This window comes from Falco peregrinus, chromosome 4 (genome assembly GCF_023634155.1).
Source record: "Falco peregrinus isolate bFalPer1 chromosome 4, bFalPer1.pri, whole genome shotgun sequence".
Lineage (NCBI taxonomy): Eukaryota > Metazoa > Chordata > Aves > Falconiformes > Falconidae > Falco > Falco peregrinus.
In genome coordinates, this window is record NC_073724.1 from 118839900 (window position 1) to 118866282 (window position 26383).

The window sequence follows — 26383 nt, forward strand, 5'->3', positions numbered from 1 at the left end:
GAAATATCCTGAAACAAGAAGTATGCCTGGATGCTCGTGGGAGCACTGCCTTCAAGGGACACATCAAACCCCAACCCGTGTGGGCATTAAAGCAAAACAACCCATGGCGATGAAATCCTGCCTCCCTTGTAGTCAGCCAGAGTTTTGTCTCGGACTTCAAGGGAGCCGGGAACTCGCCCCTAGAGGTTATTAAAATCCTTTGTAATAACAGCACTTCTCTGGTAACCCTTTACACCAGGCGCTGGGGTTGGGATAGCCAAAAAGCAGCCTAAATGGAAAAATACACTGCAGATGGCAGAGAAAACACTCAGAAATTTTCCTTCCCCCCTCTCCAACCCAATTGCTCCTCAAACGAGGGTATCGAGGCAGAAAGCTGCAGCTGGGTTATATCCAGAGCTGGGGGTCAGGTGGGACATGTTTTTCCCAGGGTAAGGGGTTCCCCGAAGTGATGCTGACTGCTCCAGTCATTCCCGGTCCCATCCCAAACCACTTTGAGGGGGAGACCGGGGTGGGGGTGGGGGGGGTGGGGGTGGGGAGAGACCGGGGGTGTGTGTGGCAAGGGGGGGGGATGCGTGGTCACAGCTTGGGGATGCCAGCGTGCCATATGATGGGCTGTGAGAATCCAGAGGTGCAATGTGGTGGGCAGGTTTTCCAGTTTATTTTATTATTGGCTTTCTCGTGGGGTGGGAAACCACCGCAAAGACCACAAAGAGCAGCCTGGAGCGGTGTCTGAAGTGAATAACTGAAGGGAAACCCATTTACTGCTATTAATACCACTGCTAAAATAAGCAAGCTGTGCCCTGGAGACAAAGAGGACCCCTCTAAGAATTTAAGTCCTGCACCTGGTTTGTTTATCTGTTTGGACTGAAGAAGGGGAAAACAACAAAAGAAAAAAAAAAGGGGGGGGGGGGGGGAGGGGGAAATCTTTGAGAGCTTTTTGTCTCCTCCTGGCTGCTCTCCAGAGACAGAAATGTGATTTTATGTTTACGAAGTTGCAGCCCTTTCCTTGAGCTCCAGGTGCCCGAGGACTTGGAAGAAGTGAGAGGCAGAGTTAATGAGGTGAGAAGGAAAGCAGAAGGGAAAGAGCAAAACACATTTGTTGTAACAGATCAGACCGAAACATCTGCAGGGCACGGGCACCTGCGTTAAGTTGGGAAATGCACTTTTTATAACTTGTCTTCTCTGCAGGAAAAAAAAAAGGGGGGGGGGAATAAAAAAAAAAATCTGGAGAGAAGGAAGGGAGAGATGAATAGCTGAAGATTTGGGCTCGTCTAAAGATATTTTTTTCCCCTTCTTCCCGAGCAGTTACACAAACCTTTTGGAGAGGGGGGGTAAAAAAGTGAAGCAGCGAATGAAGTCTTGCCATGTGCAGGGTTAAATGGAAACACACAATCAGACCATAACTCAGGGTGTAATTCAAGCCATACGGTTTGTCTGTCTGTTGACTCGAAAGGTTGTATCAAGGCTTGGCGAGGGAGGAGACTGAGAGGGAATAATCCAAACTTTTTCGTGATTCATAAACCACTCCTTTGCAATTTGGATAATAGATCTCTCTCTCACAACGACTCACTAAACTTCAGAGTTAACTGTAGCTTGTGCTCTTTCTCTCTTTCCTTTCAGGTTGTTCATCTCTGAGGACGAGCAACACCCAAACTGAAGGGAAATACATTGTGCAGAAAATTAAGAAAACTCCTTTTTTTTTCTTTGGAGAAGCTGATTTCCTTCAGCAAGTGGGGGACGGTGGAGAAAATGAAGCTGAGTCCGCAATTCTTCTTAGCTGGTTTTCTGTCTTTGATTCTGCAGACGGGACTTTGCTATGGGATAAAATGGATGTAAGTACCTGGCTATCTCTCTGCATTTTTAAAGTCTGTGTAGGCATTGCTGGTTTCGTACCCGTTTTTGCAACTGCTGTTTGAGGCACACCGTAAAGCCGTTTAAAGAGCAGTGAGCGCTGTATTTCTCCAGGCATTCATTGATTTCAAGTGTGTGTGCTAGGGGCTTGTGCTAACAATACGTCTCCATCTTCTCGTCAAAAAATGCATGATTTAAGCTTGCTTTTTCTTCTCATTGATACCAAAGGAAAGGCACACACTTCAACGCTCACATGAGCCACTTAATGCAGTTTCTAGCGTTAGCCCCTGCCGCTCTGGGAAACTCTTCCACTGGGACCACTGGTCGTGCTGCATAGGAGCTGAGAGCAGGAGGCAGGCAGCTAAGATAATGCCACCAATCTCCAACCACAGGGGATGCTTGACAGATAACATGTTTTTTTTGTGGACCTTTTAACCTTTGGGTTTTGTGAAGGGTGTTAAAAATGGAGGGGGGGGGGGGAGGAAGTGGGGGAAGGAGGATGAAGAAATATCAAGGAACGTGGTCAAGTCTGGATCGAGTTTCCTCAGAGGTAATGTCACTGCAAACAAAGTGAAAACATCACTATCATTTCTTTGCTTAAGCAAGCAATCAATTAGTTGCTTACGGCAAAATAAACAAACCCCTTCAACACCCATCTGGTTTCATGTCCTCGATGAGTGATCTGTCATTTCTACTCTTGTTTGAAGTTGTGTGCAAAATAAATACGGGGTTGTGGGCTTAGCCTCAAATGAGCATCTTCTGTAAAAGAAAAGACACAATGAAATGCAATGCCATTCTGTTATGTAGGGTATAGTCGAGGTGAGGATCTGCAGGTTAGGAGGGGAAACTGGGACAAGAGGTTCCTGTTTTGTGCCTCCTTCTGCACAGCATCTGTGCTACATCTCATTCCCATTCCACTGTCCCAACAGTTGTCATTTGAGTCTCTCCCCATGCCGCCTTTTATAAAGAGTCTCTTAAATCTGGATATCTGCAAATTAAGATGTCTTGTTGGAGCCAGTGTTTTCACTGCTCTTACATGCAGCTGAGGGGAGAGAGGACCTTCCAGATGGCGATTTGTCCTCTCCAAAGAGAGACATCCAACACAAATGTCCTCTTGGAGATGCCATGCAGGGAGCTGGTTGAAACCACACATCCACCTTTTATATGGATAAAAAGAAGCAGGGTGAATCCTTCCACAGGGTGTTTAAATGCACGTGGCCAGGTAGGAGGAATAGTCACTTACTTTAGGGCATCTTTCATTTGCTGTCTCCGTACTCTAAGGACCACCTTGGAATTAGAGGAGAGTCAGGATCTGACTTGCTCTTCACTGTCTTGGCTTTATACCTTGTAGCAGTCACCTCTGCTAAATTAGATAGCCCAGCTATTTCTTTCTGCCAGCTTCGTTGAGTATTTAGGCTCTCAGATCTGCATACATCCAGAATCTTGCACAGGGCAGGCATCTTCTCCTGGCAGGGCATTTAGCAACATGCCCATGGGCTGGCAGAGCCTGGACTCGCTTGTAACCTTTATTTCTATGCAGCACAGAAATAAAGCTGTTTTGTGGCACCCTGATTCATCAGGCACTTATGTACAGACCCATAACTGAGCAGAGGGGCTCGCTCATGTGCTTGGCTTTAGGCTCTTGCTTAAGCAAGGTGCTAAATCCCAAGCAAAGGGCTTGGGTTCTTCCAAAGGGCAGGGTGAGATGAGCTTCAGAGGGAACCTGATAGCATGGTGACAAGCCATAGACATAAAAGAAGGCTGGAAGGCAGGGCAAGATCCCTAATAGCTTTGTTGGTAAAAGCAGCCTTTCGGCTGGTAAGTGGTTAAGCTGGGAGAGTTGCTTTTGGGGATGGGGTAGGGGAATAAGAAGCTGGAGGAAAGAAGGTGCAGTTGCTGCTCCTCCCCTTCCCAGCAGACATATCCCTTCTATCGAAAAGCAATTGGGAAGATGAAAGCTGGGATTAAAATGGCATTTGAAGCATGAGCTGCATCCAGATGCGCTGCTGGGGCTCCCCTCACACCTGTTTAAAACCTGGTGGAGACCTGCACTCCCTGTCCCGGGGCACTTCACCACTGGGATGCTGCCAGCTGGGATTTCATAAAATTATGGGTTTTTTTTATTTTCATTTGCTGTTTCTCCTCCCTTTCCCAGCACTGTTTTTCTATGGAAAAATGGGCCAGTTTTCCCCCCTTCCGCATCACCTCTCTTCCCTGCTGCAGCAGTGCTGCGCTGCCATCCTTGGGGCTAGGGGAGCATCCTTGGAAGTCTCGTAGGTAAATTCTTGGTGGACAGAGACTGATGCTACCAAATACCGAGTAAATACCTCAGAGCTGCAATCCCAGCCCTGGACTCACATGCTGGGTGCAGTACAACCAAACCCTGCCCCTTCCCACTTGTGCTTATAGGTGGAGGGGCAGAGGAGGAGAAAAGACAGGATGAAGAGGGAGGAAAGTGCTATGAGATGTTTTCAGTCATGGGCTTGTCTCAGCAGCCTGCCTGCTGTGTCGTTGTTGGCATGGTGCCAGAGACAAACTTCAAAGAGGATTTGGGAAGGGAGGGGGAAGATAAGGAGGTGGCTTTTGCCAGCCTGGGGAAGAGGGAGTGACTGATATGAAAGGCGATAGGAAATTCAATTTTGATTCAGTGTGTGATGTAATTGTGGGGGGAGGGGGAAAAGAAAAACACACTTTCCAGCCGCTTAGGACTTCCCTGTAACACAAATATCCCTTGTAAATTAGCAAAAGTGGGGAGAACGTAAAAGGGAGCTATTTGTTTTATTTTATTTGGCTTATTTTTACGAGTTCTGTGGTCCAGATCCCCAGCTGCTATAAATCAGCACAGTGCCCTTCCCTGCCATGGAGGCGCGCACCGCTGAGCAATCAGCGCAGTGCATGGATGGTCAGCATCTCGTAAACCAGCTCTTGCTGCTGGAGAAGCTTCATATTTTGGCCTCTTCTATCCAAGTTCCAGGGAGCTGCTCAGGTGAAAAGTCAGGGTACAAACAGATCTTTGCAGGATCAGAGCTGTCATGGAAAGGCAACCTTTCCATTCAATGCACATGAGATCCTGAGTCTTATTTTTGCATGCAGGTTTTTGGGAAACACTTTCCCATCCTCTTTTGGAGTTTTTTGCATCGCTTTGTGGTCCTCAGTGCTTGTTTTTCATCACAGAGGCTGGGGAGGTAAGGCAGCTGTCAGTTTCAGTGGGAGATGCCTTAGGGCCAGTGCATGCAGGAACTCTATTGCCTTATCTATCTCTTGCACATCCTTTAGCTTTCTGAGGAGGGCTTGGGTTTGGCCAAGCAGGTTGCTGAAGCAACTTGGTTCTGTAGAGCCGAATAACAGATGAACACTAGAGGGAGTTGTGGCCAGATGTGCATGCTGCAGAGGTCTGCAGATGTTGGGATGTCCAGGCAGAGTGGCTTTTGAGGCACTTCTGCCTCCCTGGGGGTTGGCATCTCCTCTGCCCACAGGCCAAGACACAGATTGGGCTGTCCTTCTGTATTGGGGCTGGAGCGCACCCGCAGTGGGTTTGCAGAGGACACGAGCTGGGGGCAGTGTGACCTGCTGGGGGGCAGGGGGCTCTGCAGGGGGTCTGGGCAGGCCGGGCCGAGGGGCCGAGGCCAGTTGTATGAGGCCCAACAGGGCTGAGTGCCGGGCCCTGCCCGTGGGTCACACCAGCCCCCCACAGCGCTGCGGGCTGGGGGCAGGGGGCTGGGAACTGCCCGGCGGGGAAGGGCCTGGGGGGGCTGGTCGGCAGCCGGCTGGGCATGAGCCCCCAGTGTGCCCAGGTGGCCACGGCGGCCAGCAGCGCCCTGGCCGGTGTCAGCAGCAGCGTGGCCAGCAGGGCCAGGCAGTGCCCGTCCCCCTGTGCCGGGCCCTGGTGCGGCCGCCCCTCGAGCCCTGGGCTCAGCGTTGGGCCCCTCACCCCCCAGGCAGACCCGGAGGGGCTGGAGCGTGTCCAGAGCCGGGCAGGGGCTGGGGAAGGGGCTGCGGCACAGCTCGGGGGGGGTGGGGGGAGCTGGGGGGGCTCAGCCTGGGGAAAAGGGGGCTCAGGGGGGACCTTCTGGCTCTCTACAGCTGCCTGGCAGGGGGTTGTAGTGAGGTGGGGTCAGCCTCTTCTCCCAAGGAACCAGTGACAGGATGAGAGGAGACAGGCTCAAGTTGCACCAGGGGAGGTTTAAATTCGATATTGGGAAGAATGTCTTCCCTGAAAGGGTTGTGAAGCACTGGAACAGGCTGCCCAGGGATGTTGTGGAGTCACTATCACTGGAGGTGTTTAAAAGATGTGGAAATGTGGCATTTTAGGACATGGTTTAGTGGTGGACTTGGCAGTGCTGGGTTAACTGTTTGACTTGATCTCAGAGGTCTTTTCCAACTTAAACGATTCTATGATTCTGTTGTCACCTTCAATGCAAGAGTGTTTGTAAAGAAGCCAAATGCAGCAAGTGGGCTTTTTTGCATGGCTTGCAGGAGCAACCCATGACAGCGAGTGGTGATATTAGGAATCCCATCATTTTTAGGTGGATCTTGGTCACTTTGGGGAGTCCCTGCCTATGCCTGTTGTGGTAGCCTGGACATGCCCCATGCCCTCTGGAGCCATTGCTAGCTGAGTGCCTTTCCCAGCTAGGATAGGAGGTCATCCTTGCTGCACAGTTCCCCTGGTTAAATCACAACCCTTCAGGAGCGAAAGGGTGCATAGCCATGCGTTTTGATGAACCCAGGGATGTCCCCCAGCTCACCATCCTGGAGCAGCACCACAGCCTTCCTGCAGCCAACAGAAAATGGAAGAAAATGGAAAGATTTTGTGTTTCCCAGCAGCGCCTGCTTCTCTGCTTTAACCGGGGCGGGGGGAGCTAGGACACTGGGACACGGACGCCTGCGAGGAGACCGTCTGCCTGGCAAGGGGGCTGCTAGATGAGCTGCTGTGAAAGGACTGCAGGATGGGGACGGCAGGAGGGGAGCAGGCTGGGGTGAGGAAGGAGGGGGGACAACAGCTTTGAAGTTTGCTCTTCGCTCCGTAGGCAGCTTGGGAAAACTTGACAAAGCTCCATGGCCTTCCTCGGTGCTCAGTGAGCCAACTTGCCGCTGGCATCGACTTCAGTCGAGCTTGGGCTGGAAGTCAATGGCCTTGTGCCCACTACTGCCAGCGCTGGATTTGGCACCGTATCTGAAAGCAGCTCTTATTTTAGGCTTTTACTTCAGGGTTGGTCCCTCCTCCCCCCACCTCCTCTCTATTTCGTTTTGGGGTTGTGGCATTTTTGGTTTGGGTTTTGTTTTGGTTTGGTTTTTGGGGTTTTTTTTGCTATATAAATCCCGCTTCTCTGTTTGAAAAGGCTTTGCAGAACCAGTGGAAGCATTTACCAGGGGATGTGGTAGCTTTCCCAGAGCTTGTGGTCCCCAGACCAGGACTAATGCAGGGCATGGTGGCAGGGACATGGGCTGCCTCTGACTACCAGGAGCTTAGAGAAGGTTATTGTAACAGTCCTGCAAGCCTTTTCCAGTTGAAAACCTGAGAAAATGAGGCTCCTACAGATTAAAAACCTTCAGTGAGATCAAATGCAAAAAAACACCCTGTCTATGCCTCTCTTTATTGAAGTTTATCACACATTTTGACCTCCACAGCCATGCAAGTTTGTCTAGATCTTTTTGTTTCACTCAAATCCCTGCAAGATTAAAGGGTTTAAGAACAGGCATAAAAAAGAGAGTGTCTTCGCAGAAAGTAACGTGGGAAATTTGGAGCAGAAGTTCATGGTTTCACCAGTAGTCCCTCTGTGAGACCTTCCTCTGTCACATCACACAAGGGAGCATGGGGAGATGCCCTCCAGCGAGAGCCCGTATCAGAAAAAGATGAGATCCTTCCACCTTTTAAGGGTGTTTTAAAGGGCACCAGTGCTTCACTGCTCGATTCAAGCAGTTTTTCTCCCTTTGGCTTGACCAGGAGCAGTGTCTTACTCACAGCCATCCTTGTAAGCCAAATAATGTATGGCTTTCACTGATACCTGCTCAGACCTGAAGGTACTTCTCCCAAGCTGCTGCTCCTCCTATGAATAGTCTTCTCATGGAGCCCAGATCTGCAGGATCATACCTCTCAAAGGCCCATACCTCTCAAAGGACCCAACACTGCAGAGCATTCATGTTTTCAAATGAATTTATTAACTGCCTGAGATAATTAAAAGAGTAAACGAAAGTCATAATCCATCCATGCATCACATTTCCTCTCTAATTACGTTTATGGTTTGCTGTCAGTATCCATAACTTCAATCAAAAGTGCTGATATGCTATATATAAAGCAGGAGATGTTTGGTTTAGAGCCTGTTTATTTAAAGGGATGGGTCAAATATGTATATTAAAAAAAAACCCAAAACAACCGCCCCTCAGTTGTCCTCAGCTTTCTGGAGAATGAAGGATGAGGCAGGAGAGTCAAGGGAGGGGAGCATGACGTTAGCAGGAGGAAACAGTGAAAAGCAGCATTTATAGGGTGTTAGCAGGTAAAATCCCCATGTGCTTCTTCTCAGATGAAGGGTATGAGTCCCAGGAAAGATGCTTATCAGAGACTTTTTTTTCCCAATTTAAGAACTAAAAGCTGTTCTTCTAACTACGCCCTCGAGGGCTGCTTTATTCTGGCTGGCGGTGCCCCTTTGGCTCTGGTTTCCCTCCCAGTGCTGGTGGTCAGTGGAGACTGGGTGGAGGTAGGATAGCGACCTGCCACTGAACCCTGCCATGGACAATGCTCTTCTGGGGGAAGGTGATCTCCTTTCCTCTGCCCCACAAATGGACTTTGTTCCCCAACAATGTCCTTTGGAGGTGGTGAGCATCCCTCTCTGGTACTGCCAGAATTTGGGGAGCAGGGAGGGTTGGTGCCTTTCCACAGGGAGGGTTTAAAGCGACAAGGGGTGGAGAAGGCATTTCTGAATGCAGGGTAGACTAAGCAAACCTGGGCTGTCAGGGCATGGGCTAGATGACCTAATAGGCCTCTCACATTCCTGATCTGTGATTTATAAATGCACTTTTTGGTCTCGGCAAGTGACTCCAGTAACTGTGAGTTTTCTTTTCCATCTCCATTACCCTTTACTTTTTCCTCCCGGTGCTTGGAGATGTTTCCAATTATAGGTTCTCACAAGCAAAGGCATGAAGTTCAGGCCTGGGAGATGTTCAGAAAACACCTTCCTGAGTCTCGCATTTTTATTCTTGGTGGGTTCCCTGGAGCTCGGCTCAGTTGGTGGGAAACAGCCATTGCTGTCATTTACTGCGTTCTCCCCAACGGGGCTGCGATCTTTCCTCTCTTGACCATCTGGCAGATATTTCTCCCTGTTCCATGAAGCAAATTTCTTTTTTGTTGCATTGTAAATCTGCTTCTCTAATGGTGATCATTTCAGGCCATCTGTAATAACATGATCTTGTTGTATCACATCCCCTTTTTTCACAATGGGGATGAATTTCAGTCTGAATTCAACTCTCATCCCAACTTGTAGGTGCTTATTTCTGCTGTTCCTGACTTGTCTGTAATGGTGAGATGCAGGTGCCTCAGTGGAGGCTTCCAGGTCCTTTAAAGATCCTGAAGACCTCTATACAGGATTAGAAAATGTGGTACAGGACCTAGGAAGTCTCTGCATCCTTCTGGAGGGCCAGGTGAAACATCCCAAGACCTCTGAAGTGTCCTTTGGCACCTCTGATTAGAAAATTGAGGGTGGTGCCCCATAGTACAGCAACTCTCAGAGACCTGGAATGTTCCTCATTTGCCCAAAGTCCAGGCCGTGAAGCTCTCTTATTTCGTGTGCCTCATGCTGCCTGCTTATTTTGCTGCTGGGACATACTGTGCCGGAGTATTTATCATTTCTGCTCTATTAGTGACGAGCTGCATTGGCCTTTTGCCTGATTTGCATTTCAGCCCATTCCTGAGAGTTGCTGATAGGCTTTCTGGGATAAGTTTTCACAGGTTTCTGGTGCCAAGTACTAGGGGTTGGACACATCTCACCCAGCTCTGTGTCTATGCAGTCCAGATGTCTGCATCTGAGCTTGGTGCCTGAGTTCCCTCTATAGACAGTGCAGAAAATGAGCACTTCTAGGGTGTGATGTTTTCCTACTGTAGATCTCAAAAGTACATCAGGCTAATTACTCCCTAGACATGGCTTTTTCTTTCCATGGGCTGAAGAAGGCCCCTGAAGGACTACCATAAGACCCACACTGTAGAGGTTTGCAGTCAGGTGACATTCACACTGTCCAGGCTCATGCCTCTACTTTCAAGGACATGATGTATCTGAGATACCTTAGCACCAACAGTATCACCCACAGGTTTTGTCTCCACCAGCTCAGGTCCAGCACTGGTTCCCATCTGAGGCAGGATGAGCTGCCTTCTGGAGCTGCCCCTCTCAAGACAAGGAGCAGTGCATGAGCAACAGCATGCAAGGGACTGAGATGAACTACAGGGCAGAATTCTGACATTTAAATACTCCACTTTTTCCTTTCCCTTGAAATTCACTGGCCAAAACTTCTATTCGCGGTATATTTAATGGACCTCTTTAAATATATGTATGATGTATATATTTACATGACTAGCAGAGTGGTGGTTTCCCTTCCAAGTTTACCACTGATTATCTAGTGCCAGAAATGCCAAACTCTAACCACCTGGGAATTTGTCAGTGCAGACCTACTCAGCCCCAGCAAGGATCGTAGCTCTTCCCTGCTGGAAGAGCAGTTGGGGTTAGCAGTTATGCACAGCCCAGAGAGAACTCCAACATACACAGCAGCTGGTTCAAACCAACCTTGAGGGAGCTGGTGGAACATAGATGTGTTTTCCTGAAAACCAGAGATCAGAGCTAAGACCTCTGATCTTGGTTAGGGCTCAATTTTAGCTCCATTTCCATCTCATTTAACTTCTGAAGGATATGGATGTTACAGTAATAAAGTGAAATGCACCCCGAAATGTGTCTGCTAATAAGCCAAACTAACCAAGATGGCTTAGGATGAAACTGAAAGGCAACACATTTAACAAGGAGAGAAGGAAATATGTGTTAAGGCAGTTGTGTTGCCAGGATCAGATGCCAGTTACTGATGCAGCCAGCTAGAAAGTTGTTTTATGGGAATGAATAACATTTATGACTACCCTAAGCAGGTCATAAAGATACAGAGAGAGTTACACACCAGGCTTCTGCTGATCGCTGTGGGTGCTTAGGGAAGAAAAGCACAGCCCTGTATGATGCATGGCAGCGTTTTTTGCCTTTTTACCTGGAAACATCGGCAATTGCATGCTAGAAGAACCAGTGGGGTCTTTGGGGTGTTGTTGGTTTCTCCCGTGGTAACATAGGTGCTGGTGCTGGTGGATCGCCTCTCAGTTTTGGTCATGGTACTCTCCCTGAATGTACTGTCATCGTGCTTCTGCACTACATTTTTTGAGATTAGAGAAATGGACTTATCTACGTGCAACAGTGATGGAATTGGTGGAGGCCCTTGGCCTTAACTGTAAGGGAAAGCATCTGTCTTGCAAACTTGGTGGCTTTTCCCTAGGCTATGCAGGGGATTTTCTCCATAATTAATTACATGACATTTAGCATAATCCTTAGAGAGTGTGTGAGACAGATGCTGAATGCAAAACACTGATAACACCAACTTCACTTCCCCCCCCCCCCCCCCCCCCCGAATACCACAGTCTTGGAAGATCCAGCTTTCTGTTATCGTGGAACTGATGGGTCATTTTTTACTCTGTTGGGAGGTCCATCCTTTTCATTCTTCAGAAAAAAATCTTTCCATAAGGATTTACACATTCAGTCAACTTGGCATATGCCCCAGGAGCTTTGTGCTCCCCTAGACGATGGAGAGAAATGCACGCTTTTGGAGGGTGTTTCTTCCCACCTACTTTAAACACCTACTTCAGATGAGATAAATCACTCTTCATAGTTGCCCATCCTTCTCACCAGCTAAAACTAAGCACCTATTTACAGGTAGATAAAGTTAAGTCAGATGAACACAGGCCAAAGCATTCACTGGGTTGGAGGTAGTGGAGAATTTAATAGTGACCTGAAGATTAACTTTTTTGCAGGTTTTAATGCCTTTTTGCATGTGCTTGTCTCCTCAGAGCTCTGTCCAAGACTCCTTCAGCTTTGGCCCTGAATCAAACCCAGCACTGCAAGCAGCTTGAAGGCTTGGTGGTTTCCCAGGTGCAGCTGTGCCGCAGCAACCTGGAGCTAATGCAGACCATCATCCAGGCGGCACGGGAAGTGATAAAGACCTGCCGTAAAACTTTCTCAGACATGCGGTGGAACTGCTCTTCCATTGAGCTGGCTCCTAACTACCTGCTGGACTTAGAGAGAGGTAAACTGCACTGCTGGCTTGGCCGGGGACATGAGTGAGTAGAGTCAGCCAGTGTGTGTATGCGTGCTGGGGTTGGGAAGGGTCTTGCTACCAGGGGCGACATGGAGAGCTTGCATAGCCTAGTTGTCCTGTTTTCTAAGACCATGTTCATTGTTACGGTGCCACTCATGCCCAGGAGCTCTCAAGGCCAAGACCTAGTCTCCCTCAGCTCTTACAAAGCATGCCACCAGCCTGGTCTGCTCATCTCATGGTTAGGAGGACTCATGCTGCATTTGCTGACAGCCATGGAGCTGTTGTTCAGGGCATGCAGGCTTGTCAAGCAGCACACGTTACACGTGAGGCTGCAGTCAGCTTTCATGGGCCAGAGCATCCTTGCATGCTCTTGCTGCAGGTCTTTGGCCTTCCACCACCTCCCCCAGCTCCATGCATGCCTGCTCCATGACCTGCCAGCAAGCTACATTCAGCACAGGGGGAAAGGGCAGTAGGAGAGTCCGTGGCAGGGGCTTCTTCATGTGCTCCAAGAGCAGATTATACCACAGTGCACAAGCTGCATAAGTCCATGTGCCTTCTTACCCTGCTGGGATGTTGCCTCATGCTGAAGAGCTCAACTAGGAGGTGTGCCTCAAGCTGGTGATGCCATAGGAGGTCTCAGCTGCAGTGAGTTGGTGTGTTTGCTGCTCTGTTGGGCACAGATTGTGTAGGTCTCTTTTGGAGGAACATTTGGCTGTCCCAGGAGGCTGAGCTGGAGTTCTTGTTTCTTCCAGGCACAAGGGAGTCAGCATTTGTGTATGCCCTTTCTGCTGCTGCCATCAGCCATACCATTGCCAGAGCCTGCACCACCGGGGACCTCCCTGGCTGTTCCTGTGGTCCCATCCCAGGTGAGACACCTGGACCTGGGTATCGATGGGGAGGATGTGCAGACAACCTCAACTATGGTCTTATCATGGGGTCCAAATTTTCAGATGCTCCCATGAAGATGAAAAAATCAGGATCACAAGCCAATAAACTGATGCATCTGCACAACAGTGAAGTAGGGAGACAGGTAACAAAACCACGAGAGTTATTGTAATTGTACAATCATCTGTAGTGGTCGGTTGCTCTGTAAGGTTCAGTGCCTCTATCAGCTAGCGAAAGGAGCAGGTTTCTCCCAGATTGCTCTGAACTCCTTTGGCCTGCTGAAGACTGTGGCTTTGTAACTCACTCTGGGAATCAGGAGGTCCTGAATGCTATTATCAGCCCTGTATAACCGTGGGTGGGAAGTTCATTGCCACCCTTTCCACAGCCAAGGATGGCTCTGGCTTGCTTACCCCAGGAGGTGTGGTAGGGATGGTTCCCGTTGTGCTCTGCCAAGGGCGTTGCACAGGCGAATTGCTGTGTAAGCGTGGAGGATCATCATCTGCCAGATGCATCCAGCAGCAGCTGCCTCCCAGCCATTCCTGCAGCCAGGAGGGCTGATTTTTCCTTTTCAAACTGCTTCGCTAGTGATTATTCCCATATCTGGCAGAAGCCGCTTTTAACAGCTTGCATCCAGTGGAGGGATAATGCTTACCATGTGCAGTGCTTGGTGTGCACCGAGGTGCAAATCCCTATCGCAGCCCTCCATGCAGCTGGAGAAGTGGGTGGAGGACTGTAAAGCTGACCCCTGCACCCATCTCTGGGGCTGCAGCAGCTCTCTAGGCTGGTCCTACTACACAGCTTGGTCCTTCCAGGCTGCCTGTGCTTGGGCACTGGAGCAGAAAAAACATGGAGCACGTTGAGCTCATTTGCAGCTTACTGTGTAGCTACAGGCTGAACTCCCCTTTGCAGAGCACAACCATGCCGAACTTGCCTCCCCTGGGTTTTTTTCTCTACCATTCCCACTCTATCTGGATTTCTTTTATTTTCATAATGTCTTGAGGGTTTTTTTTCATTGCAATGGGCCAATTTTGGTTTGGGACATTGCATTGCCATGGCTGGTGCATTCAGCCCTGCCTGGCAGCATCCTACCATGTCCCACAGAAATGAGACTAGTGCAGAATCAAAGTAAAAGGCTCCTTTAGCCCCATGGCCAGCAGAAAGGCAGGGTGAGGGCACCCTGAATTCATCAGAGCCTTGACATCTCTGTTACCCAAAGCCCCAAAGCTGCTGGAGGCAGAAATGGATGTTAAATACTTATTTAGGGATTGCTTTGATTTTCAGCTCTTTAGGTATTTAGAGGGTGGAAATGCAGCCCTATATTGTTATCTGACCAAAATTCAAAATACTCTTCTGTCTGCTGGCTGCAGAGGTGCCTTGGTAAAAGTAGCCCTGGGCTGACAGTGATCACCGAGGTGCTCTGGGATCTCATTCCCTTCGCACAGTAGCTACTTTAGAGTTACTGTGCAGAAATCAGAGCAGCAGTCCTTTTCTGTAGCAGTCCCTGCTAAGAAAGTGCCTTCTTTAGCAAGCTTGTGGGACGTTCAGAGGTAAGAGAAGGGCATTTCCTAACTCCTGCATTCCTTTTTGCAGGTCTTGAAAGCCTCTCTTGAAATGAAATGTAAGTGCCATGGAGTTTCTGGGTCATGCTCTATCAAGACCTGTTGGAAAGGCCTTCAAGAGCTGCGAGACATTGCATTGGACCTCAAAAACAAGTATTTATCAGCCACCAAGGTCGTTCACCGGCCCATGGGCACACGCAAATACCTCGTGCCAAAGGATATTGATATCAGGCCGGTTAAAGAGACAGAGCTGATATACCTGCAGAGCTCACCCGATTTCTGCATGAAGAATGAAAAAGTGGGGTCACACGGGACCCAGGACAGGTGAGGGTTTCTTCAGCAGGTGCTGACTGCACTCTTGAGTCCCAAAGAGGGAGGGGCAGAGGGGAACGTGTGAATAAGAGGCAAATAACTGGGCTGGTAGCACATGCGTGCAGGTAAAGGACATCTCTAACATACGGTATGGTCTACAGATGCCTAAGCCTGCTAGTGGTGGCTGTGGCCAAGACAGGGCTGCAGCCACCTTTTGCATTATACAGGCAGGTACAAGATACCTTTTGACATTTCCCAGGCAGCTCACCTCCACGGGAGCTTGTAATGATCAAGCAGCTGCTTTATGCTGTGTTGAGTCTCTCCAAGTCATTTCTTGCAGTCACTGCTGATGTGATGGGTTATTACTCTACTGTGAGGCTCCTCTAAGTAGCCAAGTGTCAACCCAATTAGGACCAGTGCTCCTAAGCAGTCCTGAAAAATCTCTGGAAACTACGAAGGTGATTTTTTAAGATTTCTTTTCCACTGCATTTTAAAAATCCAGGTTTGTTTGTATTGCTTATGGCTCTGCAGAGGAATTTCATCATCTCATCGATATTAGTGACTTAAAGTCATCATACCCAGCCACCACTGGGCATGGTGCTGTCCCCTTTCACAGGCAGCAGACATGCCTGTCTCTTCCCATCATCTGTTTAATTCCCTCCAAGAGAAACCAATTCCACGTTTCAGCAGTCTGAGCATCTCTAGGTGGGCAGCAGACCCTTTGACAGCCAAATAGCTGTGTATTTCCAGAATTTTGCAGAATTTCCAGAATTTTTGTTAGGTGGCTGCAATGGCTGGATTTCAAGCTGTCTCATTACTTGCTGCCTGCTGGTTTGGCTTTCTTCAGATTGTTCTCATAATTCTTTGCTCTTTGTGTTACTTTGTGGTGGAGACTCAGACAGTCAAGTTGCAAGGAGCATGCACCTACCCTTTTGTAGGTTGTCTTCATTTTAACTCTTGTTGGTCGTAGTGGTATTTGGATCGCTTAGGTTCAATGGAGAGAAGGTTTTGCTCTAGTGGAAATGAAGTAAATGATGGAAATGCATAAAAGGTATTCCCTGGATCCCTTTGATTCATATGAAGTTTGGTGAGGGGACTTCAGAAGCTATCCTTTGGCAATGGCCATTTCATCTGGAACTGCAACTCTGTATACAGTACATCAGCATTTAACTGGTGGAGCTGATCAGGAAATGACGACAGTTGAGTAAGACAAGTGTGTTCTTTTTGTCCTCTGATGTTTTGTGGTAGTTACAGTTTTGTATCATCCAAAACCATTGGCTGGACTGCTCTGCAGCAGCACTTACCTGGCAGCTTTGTGGTGGGAACACCAGGCTGACGTTCATCACCAGCCCAGTGGTGGAGCAGTAATTAGCAAGTGAAGATGTTTATGAGTCACCAAGGACTGTAGGGAAAAAGCATGTGTTGTAACTGGTTTCTGAAGGAAAATGTGATATGAGTGGAAGCAATGTTTCTGTGGATTTGTATGGATTTTGACAAATGTGTGTCTTGAAAAAGACCTCTTTGTTGTACCACTCAGTTTTGTAATGAAAAAAATTGTGGAAGCTATTTGGAAATTAGTTTTATAGGAATTGTGTGAAATCACAGGTTGTGTCAAAAATAAGCTGAATCTGTTACAGATTTGCTAAGTAAAACATTTTCCACAAACTGAAATCCTTTCAATGGGGAGGGAGACATGACTTCTTCTTCATCTAATTTCATTTTACAGCAGATTTTGCCTTTTTATCCCAGCTAGGGATGAAAAATATGTCAAAGTCTTGAATTTTTTTATTTATTTTTTTTTCTTCCAAGGCTAGGAAAATATGTATCGCAGGCATCCATTTATCCCAAGCTGGGCGACAGCAGTGATTGTGAGCAAGCCAGGCAAGGGTCTGTGGGAAGTGAGACTGAGTGAGGATTTAGAGGACCAAGATATTAAGGCAGGAGGGGATGACTTTCAAAAGAAATCTGTCAAGAAATAACTCATTCTTGGATGTGCAGCACGGTGATGGCCATGGGAGGGGAGGAGGGTGAGATAGTCCTGTGTTGAGCTGTAAGATTCTCTCAGGCCAAGTCTTAAAGTGATGTGTAGCTACACTCATGTTCATTGCAATCCATCCGCAGGCTCTTGAGAAGCTGCCTGGTGTCTCAAAATTGGCATGTGCAACACAAGCCATAGCATCCCCCTTTCTGCATTAAATTAGTAGAGGAAATAAGTGTAAAATGCACACAAAGTGTTTGCAGATCAGTCCGTTCTTCCTGGGGGCAGTGGCAAAGAGGAGGGATCTTCCCCAATTTCCTCCTCCCATGGTTGCCTGTCTCCCTTCGAAATTTTTCTCTCACGAAGAGGACATCTAAATGTATTTTAAACGCGGTGGCTCTGTTCCAGCCAGCCGCAGGGCTGCAGAGATAGCACCTAATGACAGGGATGAGGGAGAAGGAACACAAAAGGGATGCTGTTACAGAGGGCAGGGAAAAATGAGGTTCGTACTTACTCCACAAAGACATAAAAACACTTGCATGGGAATAGCCCAAACAGGTTTTTATTTTATAAGTCAAATCTGCAGGTATCTTAACATTTTTTTTCTCGGGGTAGGGCCCACTATTTCCGACTAGGCTAAGTTTTAAGGTCTTTTATGGCAAATATGATCAAAGAGGGATTTTTAGTGGTGGACCCTCAGTTTGTTTTCTTTCTTCTTCCACCACCTGCATATTCCCTCTTTGGCCTTTTTCTGGCCATGAGCATGGGTGCAGGGCTCAGCCCATGGGGTATTACAGTGCAGACCCCTATCAGCACAGTCCAGGAGACTTCAGTCTGGGCATCTCCAGCAGCTTTCCAGCCCCACTTTCTGCCTCCGGAGGGAAGGAGACCCCATTAACAGCCCCTTTTCCTGTTACTGAATTTAAAAATTCAGATTGCTGCATTTTTGTTACAAAAAATGAGTAGTCTTGCATCATATGGAGAAAAAGGCCTTTCCCCCCGCCCTCTCCCCCAGGTCTGATTCTTGCTCAGAGCACGCTGGAAGCAGGACAGAGGGTGATGGCTAAGTTGCAAGACCTTGGACATACTGGGTTTCAGCATATGCTGTAGGGAACAATCCTGCATCGGCAGGTGGGTGGAAGGGATAATCTAATTGGTGGCTTCCATCTCTCCAATTATCCCTCGCGTTATGTGGACTTATTGTTTCTTTTTCAGGCAGGAAATTGAATTACCTTGTAGTGGAACTGTGTGAAAATCCATGCAGAAAATGTGCACCCGCTTACTCAGAAGCTTTTCAGAGCTCTTTGCTGAAAGGATTTCAAAGCCTTCTTCGGAACAAGCCTGAAATGTTTTCTAAGACACCTTGGCCTTTCCTGGTTTGTTGAAATTAGAAATGGTTTGGAAATCTGCATGCCTCCAAGCACTTGGGGTGTATCCAGATTTCAAAGTCAGGGAGCTGAACCCAAACCTGAGATTCAAAGCCTCTTTGAAGTGCTCAAAATCTGATTAAGGAGCTGAGTTTTGCAGCTGGTGTCCAAGGCTTCTGCAAACTGGCTGGCTGCAGCCGCAGCCCTCATCGACTCCAGCCAAACTCCATGTGCTGATATGCCACCATCACGCTTTCATAGCCAATAAAAAATGGTCTGGAGAAAAATTTAAAGAAGCTGATCTGTGGAGCAGCAAGCAGATCGTACAACTTTCTATACAAGAAGTTAACCACTGGGAAAAAATTTACATGTTCCCGTTCCAGAGCTGTCATGGGCAAAAGCACCCTATATCTCATTTTTTAACAAGGTAGTTCAGTTTCTCCTGCCTGAAAAATTTCTTATCAACTTTGAGTAAATGATAAATAATAGCAGATTATAAAATTGAGATCTCTTGTGAGAAAAGAAGCAAAAGTATTAACCTTCTTTATCAGCAGGGTGCAATGTATCATATTTCAAAGGCTGTTTAAGGTCCCTTAAGGAATCCGAGGAAAGGGATATTCTGCCATGCGTGCAAAAGCCTCCAGCCCCTGAAGCCTTGCAGAGATAACTGAGCTGTTTATTATGATCTTTCCCAGAGCAGCCTTGGGACCAAGTGAATGCTGCTCCCTCCCTGCTGAAGATGGGAAGGAGCTCTCTTAACACTGCAGAAATGGGGCTGCAGTGTTGCACCGCAGCTAAGCTGGGCTGCTCAGCCACAGCCCCTGAGCAGACTCACTTTGGCACCGAATGGGGACATTCTTCGATGGTTGCTCCTTCCCAAGCATTCGTTCTTTTCTGCAACATAAAATATTAGTCTTAATTGTCTCCCAAGGTGTCTTAGGCTGGTGTGTTTTCTTGGATAAACACATGCATGAAATCAGGTGAGCATGCCACTGTTGCTTGGTGGTGACTGCAAAAACTTAGACACAAGCACAGAATGGTTTGGGTTGGAAGGGACCTTAAATATCATCTTGTTCCACCCCCCTGCCATGGGCAGGGACACCTGCCACTAGATGAGGCTGCTTACAGCCCCGTCCAACCTGGCCTTGAACACTTCCAAGGACGAGGCATCCACAACTTAATAGCTGGTGGTCACCTCTTTGGCATCTTGGTGGTCCCAATAGCAGGGCTGATTAAGTGCTGCAGAGAAAGGGTGTAGTGGTTCTCAGTGTTCAGTGGCAGCCCTTGATACCACTTGTTTCCTGTCACCCTGAAAATATGCTTGTCATTGCGTGATTATGTGGACAACAAAATTTCTTAGCAGAAGCACTCGTGTTTAGGTAGGGAGGAGTGGTACTTATGGGTAGACAACAACATTTGGTGCTTGGTTTTTGTTCAGCCTCTTTTAGTTTCCATCACTCAGTGAGGGCACGAGAAGCGACATGATGAACTTTGGCTTTGAGTAGGTTATTGTGTGTATGATGATTTAGTAATTTTTGGAGCTGTTATCAGGTGTGCCACCTTTTTTTCATGGGATCCAACGAATGATGAACAACAAATAGCAAATAGTTCTTCTGTGAGTGTCCCAGAATGGGACTGGTGGAAAGTCAGAAAAATGGTAGCTTTCTGTTCCTCTCACCTGCCATGCTATTTCTACTTTGCCAGGGCAATGTGCTCATAGCTGGTGCCCATTTTGGTAGCTGGGCAAGCTGTGCTTCTTTGGACTTTTTCTCAGTTAACCCCTGGGGAAGTTTGAATCCTTCCCACATTGAGAGACCTGGATTTGACCGTAAAGTTTCCTGAACAGATTTGTGAATAATAAATTTATTGGTGGAAAGAGTAATTTCACACAGTAGAAGTGCAGTGGGTAGTGACTTCAGGGGATAAAAACCTGCAGCCAGCCCTCCTAAGTGCCTTTAGTCCCTCTGCATCAAAACAGTGTTGGAGCTAGGGAGTATCAGGGCTGGGAATGACTTTCCACAGAGCCTGATCTTTTTAGGAGCAAAACTCCACGGAGACCACCTAGACTGTTATTGAAGATACTTGTCTACTCTGGCCTTCAAAACAGTTTCCCTAAACAACCTGTTCCAGGGTTTTACTATTCTCAAAGTTACGTTTTTCTTAATCTAAAATCAAACTAATAATTTCTTGTCCTCCTTCCTCATTTCTTCTCTCTCCTTTTTGCAATAATCTTTTATAGATGGGAAGACACCTCTTCTTACAAACTTCTCTGAATCAGTTCCTTCATAATTCTCTACTTTCTGAACTGCTCATCTGACTCTCTGGGGAACATTCCCACATTAATCTGGATTTTTCTCGAAGTGTGTTGCTTACTTTGCATTTTAATCCACTCTCCAAAATGCTCTCAGCTCCTTTGCCCCAGTGTTATCCCAAATTTTTAAGCTTCCTCTCTACTCCTCCTGAATGAAAATACAGGCTGGTTCCAGGATCTCCCTTGACATCTCCTTGCTGACATGTACTATTGATAACTCTCCTTCGTACAGTTGTTCAGTGTCAGCCTCTAGACGTTCCTTGTGGATGAGAAAGCAATTTAAAAGCAGTTAAGATTCTGCCCTCAAAATCTTATATGAAGCTATGCACTTTGATGTATTTTTAGCAATGTCCACTGTGTTACATACCCCCTGGGGGCTTTGAATTATTTTTCTCTTTCTTTTATATACTGCTGTATGACTTGACATTACTGGAGCAAGGGGCACTAAAGAAATTAATAGAAATTTGATTTAAAAGAGAAAAATTAAATTATTTCTTTTCACAGCAGTCCTGTCTTCTGGGACTTGTGGCTGCTGGAGTTCATGGGGGCAGCTGCTTTCCCTGAGGTCAGAAAGGGATGAGACAAATGCATGGCCAAGATGCCCACGAGGGGTTACTGAGATGTCTAGGCAGGAACATACCTTCTGTTATACCTAATGCAACAGCTCAGGTGCTGGTGGTGTATGAGGAAAAGGACTACAGAAAGTGTCCAGATTTGTGTTTTCCTCCCTGAACAGCATCTCCCACAGTCATTGGGAGATGTACTGGGCCAGGCAGGCAGCTGCTGTGACCCAGAATGTCTTTTCTTATGCGCTCATAGCATCTTCCACTTATCAATAGGAGTGATGGAGTGAGGTCCCAATGGACATCTGGCCCACCCCTGTCATCATGTGTCATTTCTGTAGGTGACACGGTGCAGAGTGGGCCTCAGTTTGGTTCTTGGATGCCAGGTGGGCAATCAAAATGATCATCTGCTGATGGGACAGAGGTGAACTAAGATCCACAGTGAAATTAAGCGTGACATCTCGCTATAGCTTTCAAAATTAAAATCCCCTAGGAAGTAACTGTGAGCTTAACCTCTACATCTGGGGGAAGACTCTTAGAAGTGCTGGGATGTCCTTCACCATCTCTGCTGAGGAGCCACCCCCATGATGAGGCTGTGTGATGTACCACAGTGTTTCAGCAAATGAGAGCTGGAAAAGGGAGATTTTGGACAGGGATATTGAGTGGGATTTGACCAGTCAGCAGGGTTGGCCTCCTCCCTTCTTGCATAAAGAAGGAAAAAGTGCTGTGACAATGTGAAAGCCTGTTCCTGAGCCAGGACCTTGGCTGGGATTACCACTGAAGCATCATTTTTCACCCGTCTTCCAAGTGCTTCTAGAGGTTACGGTGTTGTGTTAAGATGCAATCGCCTGCCTTCGTATTTTCTCTCTGAGGCTCAGGAGGAGGGCATTTCTCTGAGTTGCTGGAATCGTGCTGGACCAGGCCCAAAACAAATGAGATTGAACTTAACCCATCAGCGGGGAGCCTGGTGAGATTGCATCCATGGGCTCTGAAAGCAGATGCTCAGGGCAGCTTCTGTGGGTAAACAAGTCTTTGGGCTCCTTTGTCTTCACCCACTTGCTTTTTATATGAATAGATACAGCTGAGAAACTACCTCTGTTTCAGCTTGTTTAAAGAGAAAAAAAGATAATTAATCCAAACCTATGCTTTAAAACAGAAATCAGAATCTCTGGTTAGTGGCCTTCTCAGGAAAGTTTTCTAGAAGCCCATTTAGGTTCAGGATGGGGTCAAAAGCTTTGTTTTAGCTATTCAACCCCTCCATTCAGAATGCCCCTGTTCCTTTATCTAAAACTGAGGGGAGCTTGGGGACTTACTTTTAATATGATTTCATTTTATTCCTTTATTTCAGGCTGAGTGGGACAGGGACAGCTATGGAAATATATATCTCCTAGCAGATCCACTTTTGTTTTGCAGGCCACAGGAGTGGGTACAAGGAAAGGGAGATTCCCAGGTCTCAATACAGCAGGCAGAAGAGTTTTGCTCTCTGTTTGAATGGGGCAAATTTGACTGTCGGGTGCTTTGTACGTTTGGGGAGTGAATGTCATCAATGGTGAACTGGAGTCAGAGTGGACCCCTATTCATTTGCTTGGCCATTTTAATGAGCTGTCAGCACAAGGTGGCACGGATGCACTGCACATCCATCACCATGCTTCTGCAAACTCCCCATCCTCCCTAGGTGAACCTCCGGGCAACAACCTTTACATCCACTGGTAAAGCTGAGTAAGGCTGTCAAATACCCTCCCCTCTTCTAATGTCAACACGCCTATATTTGAACCTTTGCTCCAAATATTTAATGCATTTACTAATACATTTATGAGGAGTCATTCGGAGGTTTCCTGGCGGAGGGGCCCCGGCTCACAGGGGCAGTAACAACACCTTTGGTTCAGCGTTAGGCAAACACGCTCAGTGTGGCTGCAGACTTCAGCTTTGGTAGGGGCTTTCAAACGTTTGTAAATATTTACACACACTCCTGAATGAGGGGGAGCGGGGGGGGGGGGGGGCCTTTAAACACTGAACCTGGAGAGGAATGCGAGTCAGAAATAACAAACAGGAGGCCCGCCTGAGTCAGAAAAAAATAAAGGAAGAACAAGAACAAAATCTCAACACCTCATTAATCCAGTAACTTCTCCTAAAACATTACCTCATGAGGAATTCCTATAAATCTCATGGATTTGTTTTCATCTATTAATGGAGTGCTCAGCTCAAGGGTCCGACTCATGCTCCTCTCTCCTTTCCCTGTCCCAAACCAGCCTTAGAGTGTTTCTGTCCAAAATAGCCATGCAGAATAAGATTTAGGAGAGATATCAGCAATTGCCCCACTCTCCAAACCACCTTTCTTACAGTAGCTTCAAGACTCCATCAAGTTCACAGCCCCACACTGTTGGATGCATAATGAGATCTGTTATCCTACAGTGCTAGTGTCTAGCCAAGCATCTGACCAAACATCTGTACAGCCCCTGGAGAAACAGCATCTCTAGGGCATGACTCATCTCATCCAAAAGTCAATGTTTGTCGTGCTCTCATGTCCAGTGACCCAGCTTGGAGTATTTTAGGAGAATGAGATTGCTGTTTTTTGAGAATGGCTGTGGATCCGTGATCAATGGATCAATGAGACAGATTCCCCAATTCATGAGTTACTTCTGAAAACCTCAAGGCAGCCACTTGCAAGTGGACAAAGCAAGGGATCCCAAGACAATGGACAACTTATCCTGACAAGTCTGGCTTTAATTAGCAGAAAAGCAGAAGCAAAACAAGCAATGGCAGTCTGTGTGATATTTGACGACTTGTCATCCTACACTGTGCTCCTGCCGTGCTGCCTGCTCCTGGGTCAGGACTCGGGGTGTTACAGGGCCATCTCCCCGGCTGCTCATGCCCTGCTGGGTGACACTCGGGCACAGGAAAAGTGCAGTCCGGCCCTACTAGCATCGGTCATGATTTCCCTGATAGGGTCAGGGCTGGACAGTGGCTGTAACAGTCTGCTCTGCACTTTCCCAGCCCAGGATCATTGGCATGGAGCCTGTGCAAATACTTTGTGGCTGCAGGGTTCCTTCTCCATCCTTTTCAGGTTAGGTAGCATTGGACAAACACCGGTGTTTGTTCTTTAGGGTATCATCTTCTTCCACCTCCTTTCAGACAGCTTTGGAGCCTGTCTAGGAACACAGATTGCTAGGGACTATGAATTTTGGTGGAGTTATCATGACAGCTTTGCTTCTCTTCCTGTACAGCAACTTGGTCCTGCCTGCCCTTCCTCACAGGCAGCATGAATGACGCTGAGCCTGAACTGAGAGTTAGAACAGGAATTCAATGTTATTTTGACTGTCACAGCAGGTGATGAAAGTGCAGTCCTGGGCATCAGAGCAGGTGATGCGAGCGCAGCCCTGGGGCTCTCCCTGCCTCCCTTGGAGGTGCAGAGGGCTGCTTGGTGGGGTGCTCACCCTTGCCATGTGCTTGCTGCAGCTGATATGCAACCGCACGGGCTTCCTCAGCACCTTGCTGAGCTGTCAGGGCCCAGCACCACCACAAGGCGGGTTTGGAAAGCCTTGCAGGGATCTGCATTTGCTCACTGCATTTTCTTTCTTCCAGGCAATGCAACAAGACCTCCAACGGGAGCGACAGCTGTGACTTGATGTGCTGTGGCAGAGGCTACAACCCCTACATGGACAAAGTAGTGGAGCGATGCCACTGCAAGTACCACTGGTGCTGCTACGTGACCTGTAAAAAGTGCGAGAGGACTGTTGAGAGATATGTGTGCAAATGAAAACCCTCCTCTCTCCACCCGGGAGCTGAGACGCCAGTGGCACCCTAGCACTATTCAGAGAAGAGAAAACTTTCCCTGACTAGAAGTCATTTATCTTGTAAAGACATGGACTGGAAGAAAGATGGTAGGAGGGAAAAAAAGCAATCACACCAGTAAAAATAAGATCCTTAAAAAACCCCACCAACAACCCACAAATGTTTCCCCACGAATAAAATGCTCTCTGAGAAGACAAAAACTCATTTGGGATGGTATCTTCTTCCAAAATATTTCCTATAGTTGCCAATGACGTCCAGCCATCAAGTGCCTTAGTATTTTGAGAAACAAAAGTAGAAACTTTTCCCTGGGAAGAAAAGCAACTCTTGTTTGAAAATAACTAAGGCTCACACCTGCCCATGCCTTCTAGCACAGGTACTGAGTCTGCAATAAAAGACTTTCCCAGAAGGAAAAATGCTACAACTTTCCAGCAATAACTGCCTTGGTTGCCAAAGACTTAATTTTTGGCAGGGAAGCATCTACTTCGGATGGTAAAGGTGGAAAGATTTCAGGTCAATCACCTGAAATGAACAACTCATTTTAACCTTTCTTTTATGCAGGTCTGCGACTTTGAAGTTACTGCTGCAGCTGTCCTTGATTTGTCCAGGCTCGATGGGGTTTCAAATTCAGCTGTGCAAAATGTCCCCTGAGATCCTGAAGGCAGTGAGAACAGGGTACCCTGAGGAGGACTTTATGGGGTCAATGAGATAGTAGTGGAGCCGTTAGGATAAAATAACAAAGTGAAGTCAAAATCCAGTAGGAAAGTATAAAAAACCCAAACAGCTCCTGCTCTCTTTCTCTCTTGCTGTTTGGGGGTGATGCCCTTAGTCACCAGTGTTCTACCACATTGGGCCATCGAGTCCTTAGGGAAATATGCCGCTGCCTCTTTTACCCCGGTAAAACCGTTGATGCAGCCCCAAGCAACTGCAGAGAGCGGCGCAGGTCCAGTCCCGGCTGCAGGTAGTGCAGCCATGCAGGGCAGCAGCTATTCCCAGCAGAAGGGAATGGGAATGTGTCAGTCCTTCACGTGGCCCTGCCCTGACTCAGCAGAGAACCACTATCTGTGGCTGTACATACTTTCTCTTGTATGCGGACGTACAGAAATATTTATATCTCAAGCTTTCATCTACTCTACTTCCTACATAAATATATCTATATATTATAAACAAGCATTAACAATATTATGAAATAAATGCTGAAGTTACTGGTGCAACAGCAAAATGTTAGATTATTATGTTTCACTCTCCTACTTGGAAAGCAACCCTGGTTTTCTTCCCAAGGACGGGAGGAGAGCATGGCTCGAGGCACTCGCTGGCGTGGGATAGATAAGTTCCTTTATTCCCTGTCTCCCCAGTCTCTTCATTTTGAGCATAATTAGCCAAGATACAGTCAAGACAACGAAACAGAGCACTTGGAGAAAGGAAGAGTTACCATTCTTGTT

At 47.5% G+C, this 26383-nt stretch overlaps 1 protein-coding gene across 1 annotated transcript in view; it reads left to right on the top strand.

Moving 5' to 3' along the window:
* WNT11 (Wnt family member 11) overlaps positions 1 to 26117 on the top strand; it is a 28671-nt gene extending 2554 nt beyond the window's left edge. The window contains exons 2-6 of the mRNA XM_055802467.1: positions 1621 to 1832; positions 11930 to 12165; positions 12930 to 13207; positions 14653 to 14945; positions 24735 to 26117. Of these exons, the coding sequence (XP_055658442.1) occupies positions 1750 to 1832; positions 11930 to 12165; positions 12930 to 13207; positions 14653 to 14945; positions 24735 to 24909 (1065 nt within the window). The 5' untranslated portion in view covers positions 1621 to 1749 and the 3' untranslated portion in view covers positions 24910 to 26117. The remainder of the gene's footprint in view (positions 1 to 1620; positions 1833 to 11929; positions 12166 to 12929; positions 13208 to 14652; positions 14946 to 24734) is intronic.
* Positions 26118 to 26383: the final 266 nt, after the last annotated feature.